General features: G+C 44.3%; 1 protein-coding gene across 1 annotated transcript; it reads left to right on the top strand.

Moving 5' to 3' along the window:
* The first annotated feature begins 2,136 nt into the window (after positions 1-2,136).
* LOC133345286 (synaptic vesicle membrane protein VAT-1 homolog) lies at positions 2,137-9,536 on the top strand. The gene is given in 7 exon segments (XM_061555920.1): positions 2,137-2,888; positions 4,530-4,737; positions 6,036-6,206; positions 6,325-6,414; positions 7,360-7,601; positions 8,262-8,411; positions 8,413-9,536. Coding segments are annotated over 7 exon segments (1,491 nt in total). The 5' UTR covers positions 2,137-2,408; the 3' UTR covers positions 8,563-9,536.
* The last annotated feature ends 1,448 nt before the right edge of the window (positions 9,537-10,984 follow it).

The following is a 10,984-nucleotide window of genomic DNA, read 5'->3' as shown; positions in this document are numbered from 1 at the left end:
ATAAGGGGCCGTCCATAAATGACGTCACGCACCTAGGGGGGTGGGGTGGGGGTCAGATATTTGTGACGATGTGTGACGAGGGGGGGGGGGGGTGAGAAATCTGACGTCACATCAAAATGCGAAACTTCAAATGTAAATATAGACAACACGTTCTACTTAATTAAATAGACGTTTTAATCAATGTTTGCTCCTACAACATCAGAGTGCAGCGCCACATTAAATACGCACTACAATGACAATAGTTTAAAGCGATTTGAAGCATGTTTAATTTTTTTTGGGGGGGGGGGGCAGAGCTTTGTGACGTCATATTTGAGGGGGGGGGGTCTGACTTTTTGTGACGCCGTGTGACGATGGGGGGAGGGGGTCAAAAATCTTCAAAATCGCATGACGTCATTTATGGACGGCCCCTAATACACGTTAGACATAACAGGCGAGATACACAGTCCAAACTAAACAGCATAAACGAGACGGGCAGTACAAAGAGAGACAGGACAGTCCACACCAAGTATGGAGGAGGCAGTACAACAGACAGTACAAAGCAAGGCAGTACCTCCGATTAGCGGTTGTCTACGTACGGCGCGAAAGAAGTCCAACATAAATTTCGATTTAAAGCTTTCGTGACTGCAGGGATTCATATTTTTGGTTCTTTCGGTAAAGCCACGTAGAAGGGAAGCAATAAAATAATAAAAAATATAAAACAATAAATTCTCACAACGTTTCGACTGCAACACAAGCAACGTCGTGAGAATTAATTCTAGATTTGAAGCTTTCGTGACTGCAAGGATTCATACTTCGGTAAAGTCACGTAGGTAAAAAATAATAAAAATTAAAGAATAATAAATGAAAATATCTATTTTTCATGATTTTATTGTTTCCCTTCTACGTGACTTTACTGAAAGAACCAAGAATATAAGTCCAACATACACAGAGTACCGTGCATACTGGCAATACGAACGAGACGCACGTAATCGGGATCCGTAATCGATTCGTTATGGATGCGGGACATCGATTGTAATCGCAGGGGGCGGGGTGGGGTTGGGGGATAATTGAGTGGCGTTGCTCGCTAACAATGGTCCCCCATTCCGCACACTTTTTTTTCTTCGAGACTCGAAGCTTTCGTGACTGCAAGGATTCATACTCTTAAGATTTTTTTTCGATAAAGTCACGTAGGTAAATAAAATAATAAAATAAAAATAATAATAAATGAAAATACCTGATTTATTATTATTATTATTTTATTATTATTATTTTCACCCCGTACACCTTAGGCCGACACCTGCCCCACACCCCCCCTCCCCACTGCCCTTGCTAATCAGCTGACAAGACCCACCCAGCCCGTCTCTGCGCTAATTATCTGCTACTGCTGCTGCTTCCACGCGGTTTGTCGCACTCAGCCCGTGGCAACCTTCTTCTCCCACGCTGCCCCTGCACATGCACCATCTCTCTTTCCCATCGCATCACATCTTCCTCCCTCTTCATCTAGATCCTTCCACTTGCATTGCTGCTGCTGCTGCGGCTGCTGCTGCTAATTAGCTTGCTGCTGCTGCTGCTGCAGCGCGCGTTGCCACGGCGACCGCGGAGCTCAATTAGCGCCGAGGCCGCAGCAGCCAATGGGAGCGGGCGTCGAGGGCGCGGCCCCCCCCCCCACCCCTCGACAATCATCGTCACCGGTGTATTGCGTAACAAGTTGTGCGTGGCCACGTGCATTACGGCGAGGGGCGATTGCGAAGTGTAATTGTGATCATCTTCTTGCTTCTTTCGCTAGAGTCACGTAGAATGGAAATAATAAAATAATAAAAATAAAACATAATAAAATAAATTCTCACGACGTTTCGGCCACAACGCAACCAGCCGTTCTACGTGACGACTTCACCGAAAGAACCAAGAAGATGAATCCCTGCAGTCACGAAAGCTTTACATCGAAATGTAATTGTGATCGTCAACCAACCAGCCAAAGGCGAATTGTAATTTACGGCCGTGGGGGGAGGGTGGCGGGGGGGGAGGGGGCGGGGCGAGGGGGCGGGGCGAGGGGGCGAGGGGGGGGAGGGGGCGGTGGGGGAGGGGCGGGGCGTGCAAGCCGGATGGGGGCGGGGCCAAGCCGCTTCCCCCGCAGATAAAAGCGGCTCCGCCCACCGGCAAAGAGCGACTCGACTCAGCGTCTGACTGTGATCGGTCAGGTGGCGCTCCACGGCTCGCCCTTCTTCCCCGCCGAGGAATCTTCCGGCTGCTCCAGGGACCCCACGCAGACAGACGGTTACTGTCTAAGTGACCTCTCCAGACTTTTTGAACGACAACCAAAACCCACGCTTCCATTTGGAGGGAGACGTCTTTATACTCGCGGGCTTTCTCCTGTGCAATCACCCAGATTATATTCCTCTCTTCGGGCAGCAGCAGCAACAGCGGTGATAATGAGCGCAGAAGGCGGCGATCAGCCCGCCGTGGCCGAAGAGGCGACGGCCCCTGGTGGTGATCAATCTGAGGCGGGGGGGCAGCCACAGCAGCAGCCCGAAGCTTCGGAGCAAAAGGTCGAAACTCAACAAGAAGAGACTCCCGGCAAAGAAGACGAACAGCAGCAGCAGCAGCAGCCCCCCAGCAAGGAAGAGCCGACTCCCACCAAGGAAGATGCGCAGCCCGGGGAGCAGTACAAAGCCGTGGTGCTGACGGGTTTCGGCGGCTACGACAAGCTGAGGGTGGAGCGGCGCACGGGGCCCATGGTGCCCGCGGCCGGGGAGGTGAGAATTCGGGTCCACGCGTGCGGCCTCAACTTCGCCGAGCTCATGGCTCGCCAGGGCCTCTACGACTGCCTTCCCAAGAAGCCGCCAGTCGTGCTTGGCATGGAGTGCGCTGGGGAGATCGACGCCGTGGGCGAAGGGGTCGAAGACCGAAACGTGAGTTGTGGTGGTTTTTGAGGTGTGGATGTGGGCCCTGTGGTGGCATTGTCGTTGTGGGTGAAGGTGTGGCGGATTTTATTGGACCGATTTTTTTTTTGTGCGTACCGCAGTGGGACGTGCAACGCAGGGGGGGGGGGGGCTCTTGTATGGTTTTTTTTAAGATTAGGAGCAGGGTGAACCTTAGAGGGCCCTGGTTTAATGCTGGTAATTGGTCAACTTTGTTTGTCCGTGTGGTCAGAGCCGAGGAAATGGATGCGATTTGTTTACTGGCGGTATAATGGGTGTCTCTGCGTAATTGGTTAGATATCCATCGTTTTCATTGTGGCATGTCTACCTAATTTGCACTTGCATTTTTCATACGAACTAGCAAGTCTGGATAAACGTGACCACCAGCCGTTCCATAATGTCTTCAATTGCCGAAACGAAGCTATACTGTATACCAATCGAGGTGTAACCCCTGAGACTGTCCTACACTGCCACCAGTTGCATTTAAATGGGGTGGTCAGTCCATTTTTGTTACAGCACCCAGGCCTTTATTACCAGGTAAGGGCTTTTATTTTTTTTTTTTGCCAGGGAATAATTCCTAACGGTCGGCTATACTTAATTTTTTATCGAGGCTTTCAGAAATTAAGCGGCCTATTGCAATGCATTGCATAATTGCATTTGAAGATGGAGCTTCGGAATTGCGTGTTTTTCTTAATAGCATCGCACAATGTACGCGTGCCTTTGCACGACCATATTTTAATCCTGGCCTTATTTTAAATCTATGTCCTCAACGTTCTGAGGCCCCCTTAAAGGCATGGCGTGACTGCAGAATGTCCCGGTGACTCGTCTGCCGAAAACCTCCAGTTAATAAAAAAAATTGTCGAAAAATCTAAATGCCTTTAGCCGTAAATTTTTTCAGTTAATTTCGCACGCGTATCTTTTTATTCGCAACAGGATTGACCCAATATGCATTAGAAAAAAAATGACCGTTACAAAAAATGGGTTTAAAAAAAATGTATGCGTCGTGCAGAGAATGCGTGATGGGGGAGGGGGGCTACTCGGGCGTGGCACGCTGGGGGGTGTGGGCTGCTCATGTGCTCTGTTGCAGCACGGCCTCTTCTCCCATTGTCTGCCGTGTGATGGTGGTGGTGCTTTGCTAATATTGTCCAAGCTTCATATTTTTTTAAGTGTCATACATACAACCCTATGTTTATTTAGGGGGGGAGGGATGGGGTTACTATTCTATTACCGTTTTAATGTCGTGACTAGATTGTTTTACAATTTTATTTTTTTAAACGGTGATTTTTAATGCTGTGTAATTGGCGGTGAATTTGTTTTTTTATCGGGAACTTGATGCTAATATTTGAAAGCTTGCAGCAACCCTATGGGGGGATGGGGAGATTGAAACGCAAAGTTCCCTCTACGTCACTTCTTTTTAAAGGGCCCTTTTTATATAAATCGACATGCAATGTTGAACATTGCCAAGATGCGAGTCCAGAAAATACATCCATGCGGTGTGCATTGTGTACAGCTGGGTGCAATGCCCTTATTGCGGTTGCCATTTTAGGCTAGGTGTACTTATTTTTTGAAGGTGACTATCTATGTGCAGTTTTAAATTGTCACGTGCTGCTTTTAACCTGTTTTTTTATACAGGTGGGAGACCGTGTGTTGGTGGTGAACCGTGGTGGGCTATGGCAGAGCCTTGTTTGTGTGGCAGCTACCAAGACCTTTATCATGCCAGATGAAATGAGCTTTGAAGAGGGAGCGGCAATTCCTGTCAACTACATAACAGCATACATGATGCTCTTTGATTTTGCCAACTTGAGAGAGGGCAAGAGTGTCCTCCTCCACATGGCTGCAGGTATTGTACAATAGTGGTGAACTGCTTTTTTGAATGGACTGGTCGTGTGCTAAACTGAATGCTTGACTCCATAGTGCAAAGGCTTCAAATGCAGAAGCAATTTTGGATCGTCTTGGCTGAGGTTGTGGGGTTTTTGAAGTGCTGTTGGGCCAGTGGAGCATGCCTTTAGCACGTTGGTTACTGTGCCCATAAAACGCATAGTAGATAAAAACCATATGCGTTTTCACCTTTACATCTCTGCTGGTCTAATTGCACGTCTTACAAAAAGCAACGTTGCATTTAAGTGTGTAGAGCCTGACAATTGCTGTTGTGGTCAAACAAACGTGGAAAATAGCATTTAGTACTAGCTAATGGACATCCATTTGGATGCATTTTAAATGGTAAGTGCATGTAATGGATGCTGGCTTCCCCATGATTCTTTAAAAATATTCATTTGTAGTTTATTCCCAAATTTGAACTTCATTGCCCTAAAGTATAACACTGATTTACATATGCCGTCAGGTTTATAAATTATGTATCTAATGCTAATCTCTACCTGTGGTGTGAAGATCCTAATCTTTCAATCCTTGCATTGTTACATGGATTAACTGAAACGAAATCCAGTTGGCATATTTGAGCTGCGGTTTTTTTACTGAAGCCAAATGTTTCAAGTGGTAACTTAATGAGCTGCATTGATGTAACAAGTGTTTATATCGTTTAGGTTTGCCCTAATTTGTGGCTACAAGTAATGGCCCTGATATGGGACCATAATTTTAAGCATTTCTGAAATTTTTCGCTTCCTTGCCTTAATATTAATTCGGTGACCTGTGCAGTTTTGAGTTTAAAGCCCTGTGGTGCAATTTGACATCAAAATTTCTTGCTTTTCAATGGGTCCTTTACACAGCTTTATAATGCAACAAACTGCTTTATGAAAGCTTCACCATGCCGTTTAGGTCATGAAGGTTTACTCTTCAACATGAGAGGCTAGGAACTAATTTACATCCTGAATTTTTTTTTTCCTGGTGGACCAAAGTTAGTTAACAAGCGTTTGCCATTTTATAACATTAGTATTTTAATTTAAAGAATGCATTAAAAGTCCAGTTCTCATTACAGTCTGGATTATATTTAACTTCTAATGGCCTTTGTATTTAAGCAAAGTATGCACGAGTTCAAGGCCTAACCTTTGAAACTGGTGCATCCAATTGCAACACTTGAGATTATTTTTAGATGTAGAATATATTGCTATAACTCCCTTGCATGCAAGGTTTTCCTTTGAAATAGCATTTCATCTTAACCTCCACCTTTTATCTGCATGGTAGGTGGTGTTGGCATTGCAGCCACCCAGCTTTGCAAGACTGTTCCCAACGTGACACTCTTTGGAACCGCTTCAGCTTGCAAGCACGACATTATTAGAGAGCAGGGTGTCACGCACCCAATTGATTATCGCTCCCTCGACTATGTTGCTGAAGTTCGCAAGATTTCACCAAAAGGTAAGCTAATTTCATCATGGTCCTTCCCAAATTTGCCTTGTGCTCCAGCGCAGTTTTTTATCGGTGTTAACAACTGTAGCATTTTCATGACGCCTAATACTGACATCCTTTTTTAAAGGTGTTGATATTGTACTGGATCCGCTGGGAGGAAGTGACAACGCCAAGAATTATAACCTGCTGAAGCCTATGGGCAAGATGGTGATTTATGGTAAGGAATCCTCGCTGGAATGTGTGGCTTCGGTAGTGTTTTTGAAGTTAACCATGGAGTGCTGCCTTTGGCTTGCCTAAATGCATTGGCTGTGAGTTGAATAAGCATTCAACAAACGTTCCACTCGTTGCCTTCCTATGGGGCCCAGACCATGCACAAACAGGAAGTGTGAGGTTGAACTGACAAGCTTGCCAAATGGCCGCTCCAACTTTTTTTTGGTCTGGATGCCACCCCGGCAATTCCGGCCTTGCTTCCTCCTCTGGCTCATGGAGCAAAGTTTATGCTTGGGTTATTTAATGGCCTTCCTGAAATTATTCCACCACTTGTTTTCAAACTGGTTTTTGTTAAACAATAATAATTTACAATTCGATCGCCCCCAACGGATTAAAAACATCCCAGTTTTGATATTAACGTTGGAATGTAGCAAACGACATGCTATTTGATAACCTATTTAACCTGAATACATTTTTATTGCAATGTTTATTTACTCTAACTTTGCTTTTACTGATGTGCGTTTTTATTAAACCCAATTTTATAGCTTTGCTTGCCGGGTAATAAACTAGTTACACTTGTAATAGCTAGCTAAAATATTCTTAAGTGTTTATACCACTATTTAATCAGTTTGAAAATTGGTATAATCGTTCTTGGCCTTTTCCAACTTTGTCAAGTGGCTTCCTAGTCCTGTGGTATTTGCTTGCCTATACCGGAAACCAACACACACTTTCCAAAGTAGGACTTGCACCCAAGTGATACTGTTCCTGCTGTTATGTCCACCTTCCTAATTTTATGCGGGTCGTTGCAATGTGCTTTTGTCATTGTTCAACTTGAACCACTATTGGTGTACATGCAAAGCTTATTTCAGCTGTGTAGGCTTGATACAAGTTTAATTTCACAACTGCTTTCAAAAGATGATTCTTAACGTTCCCTTGACCACCCAATCCCCAGGTGCAGCAAATTTTTCTACTGGAGAAAAGACGAGCGTCTTTTCTCTGGCCAAGAACTGGCTACGCTCCTTCAATGTCAGCGCGATGCAATTGCTGCGCTCAAACCGTGCAGTGAGCGGTTACCACCTGGGCTACCTGGATGAGGAAGTGGAATTGGTGCGCTCGGTGGTGAACAGTCTACTTGACCTTTACCGCCAGGGTCACATCAAACCACGCATCGACTCTACTTGGGCTTTTGAGAAGGTCAGATTTTTATTTTGGATCTGCTACGCAGTTGTGTACAGCTACATGGTGCAAAAAACGTGGCTTGTATTTGGGCTAAAAAACAGAGGGGAATATCAGTTTGCTAGGTAATGAATCGTTACATTACAATTGGCTACCAGAAAAACAATCCAAATGCAACATGGCTGCTGTGATGCCAATTTTATTACTTGAGTGGGAATGTCTAACACCTTAAAGTTTCCAATTTCTCTTTTGTGGCTGCAAGGTAATTGACATCGAATCTTGCTTGAAACAATTCTTAGCTGACAGGAAATGTGTCCAATTGTGACGCAGCTTTATTTGACCCCTCAATGTTTCAATAGCTAATAGTTGAACAGCCTTTTATCTGACTTGTGCTGCTGATTGTAGGTAAAGGATAGTGCTTTGTCATTCCAGCCATTGTAGAGGTAACTGCAATTTTTTAAAGCACCAAAGTAATTGACCAAAAATCCTTTTGCTGGGGAATTCTTTATTTTCTGAAACGTTTAAATGTCAGTTTTATGCCATGCATTTTGATGGTACTAAAGTTAAACTCCAATTTTATTTTTTAAACTCGTGGGTTAGTTGGCACCGTAACAACCTTCAGTTTCCCTTTTGAAACCTACTTTATGCATAACCCTGCATGCAACTGCTTCCCTGCAGGTGGGTGATGCGATGAGGCAAATGCATGAGCGCAAGAACATTGGGAAAGTTATTTTGGTGCCAGAGAAGGATGAACCAGAGGAGGAGCCTGAGAAGGAAGAGCCCAAGAAAGATGCCTCCAAGAAGGAGGATTCCAAGAAAGAAGGGTCCTAAGAAGGATGGATCCAAGAAGGAAGGGTCCAAGAAAGATGATTCTAAGAAAGATGGATCCAAGAAGAATGATACCAAAAAGGAAGGGGCCAAGAAAGATGATGCAAAGGAGGCTGAATCGAAGAAGGAAGAGGAGCTTCAGGATAAATAAGGCGCTGCATCATGTGCAGAGTGGGTTGGTTTTTTCCTCTCGCACTCCCCCATGCCCCCTTCATTTGTCCCTGATGTGGACCAAATTTATGCCTCTGTGAAAAATGCAGGTTGTCAGACTACCAGTGTTTGTGAAAAAGGCATAGGAGTAGTGTTTGGGATTGTTTACAGTATTTGCTCAATGGCTTGCTTTCTCCTTGACCTGTAGATGTAAGACTAGGTTGTTGTTGTTGCATGTCATGTTTATAGGATGTGTTTAACCCCCAAGATGCAGACAGGTTTTATATAATACATTGCACTTGTAATCCTGAACCTGTTTCTAAAAATATCAATTTCAACCAAAATATTGTATTGAAGCTTTATGATGCACTTCATCTCAAATGTGGCATTAGCAGCCCACGACCTTAAAGTGCACCAATCTAACAATGTGAAATTCCCTTGGTGCTGAGACTTGGAGGTAGAGGAGCCCCCCCCCCCCTTTGCCTGGTGGTGCATTTCTCTGCTGCCCCGTAGAGACACGTTTGTCGCCCAGGTAGCCTTTGCCGGTAATGGTGCAAAAACTGGCTTTAACGTCATTTGGATTGCCTTGGATTTTGTACTCTCTTAACATATCCCGCGTGAAGAGTATCTAAATGAAGTCGTGGTGAAAATGGATGACATCTTTAATGTAAAAAAGCCTGAGCATTCCTACTTAAATTGTGCTTTTTGGAGAGGGGTGGGGGGGGGTCTATGCATGTGCCAAACGAGGAATTGGATATTCTAGACCAGTATTGCAATCTTACATCTAATACATCTTTGCCTTACTGACCAGGACCAGTGATGTGCATTTAATTGCCTTAGTCTTTGTGTTGCACTTAATAAATTGCCTTGTGTGTTTGCATAGTGATGTTTCCCGTGGTTTTTGGTATCTGACGTGACCATGTGCATTCCCAATAATTCGTTATTGTGGTTACAAATAAAGTTTCATGAAATTAAGCTGCTTGTGGTGCAATTCTCGTGGGTAACTTCAGCCAGCACATTCGTGAAATGGTAGCCCCTTAATGTGGCTCCCAAGACCCAAAGCACTAGACTAAACCAATATGCATTGAAAATAAGACGTCCTTTCAAAGCTGTCGATACAATAGCTCTGCATGGTGGGCGAGGTTAACACAATGGCAGGATGCCCATAAACTTGAACCGTATCTGCTCAAACTGGCATGTGAGAATGCAATTTCTAACCCTCGAATATAAAATGGGACTTCAATACATATGGATGAGAAACTAGCTTAGCTTTTCCCATTTTAATTAAGGTTTTTTTCTTGCCTTTCATATCTAACACTGCTTGGCCTCAAGCCAACTTTGACAAAATGCCAAATGCACTTTGCCAACCCAGTAACTTGGGTGAACAGTACCTTTTTTCAATCTTAACTAAAGCCTGCATTCTGGTTTGGACTAATACAAATTGTAATGTACATCCAATGGTGCTTATGTAAGTGACAGGAATGATTCAAGAGCAGAATGGCTCACCAGGCTATACCTTATAAATGAACTTGAATCGGGTTGCTAAAATACTTCGTGTACAAACTGCATTGCCCATATGGGAAGAGGTGGGCATACGTTGTCAAGCCACGCTGAAGGTTCCAGTCGCACCTTGGGTGCCTGAATGCAAGGACTCAAATGTGGCAACAACAGCATTGAACAAGCTGGGCTGGCCCTTATTGCTGCTCCACTTTGTCTCGTGTTGCACCATGGGTTTAAGATGCTCCATGTTAAGCATTTAATGTCGTAAGATTTGGACTGTACAACCAGCGTATAACATTGCATCGTGTTTGCCCTTCCATAAGTGTAATGGCTACAGTATCGTGTTTTTATATGCAATGTCTAGTCATGTAAGTTGCATAATTTCGGAGGTCCAATAGGGAAGTATTGGAGGAATACTACGTGAATAAGTCGGTTTAACACAAGCTTTTGACCAATATCTATAATAGTTTGGGTTTGATCACGTAAATGTGTTTTTAAAACCAGACGGCCAACTAAGGTTTGTCACATGCCAATTCGTCACGGATTGTAAATGTTGCGGCTTAGCTCTCCAACACACCGGTGTGCTGTGCTCGTGACGAATTGGCACGTTCTGTTATGTGACAACCCTTACTAGTTGGTTGTCCGGTGGTGGTGGGTTTTAACGAGCCTTACACGATCTAACCCAACAAAAACTTTAGTAAATAAGTGTTAAACGACATTAACTCAAGGTAGTGAGCAAATAGTGCTCCCTGTTAAAAGTTTGTCTTAAAATAAACCCTTTAGGTATTGGAAGCCATTTATGGGTATTGGAAATCTTTTTGGTGGCTCATTCTTGCGACAAGGGCAATTGGCCAAAGCGTGACCTATTGCCTTCTGTATTCTCATAAGGCCGGAGTGCAAATGCAGAAATAAGATTTGTTTCG

Source organism: Lethenteron reissneri, chromosome 21, assembly GCF_015708825.2.
Source record: "Lethenteron reissneri isolate LAM-NWPU_2019-01 chromosome 21, ASM1570882v1, whole genome shotgun sequence".
Classification (NCBI taxonomy): Eukaryota; Metazoa; Chordata; class Hyperoartia; order Petromyzontiformes; family Petromyzontidae; genus Lethenteron; species Lethenteron reissneri.
The sequence above is the reverse complement of the archived record's forward strand: the minus strand, read 5'-3'. Positions and strand labels throughout refer to the sequence as shown.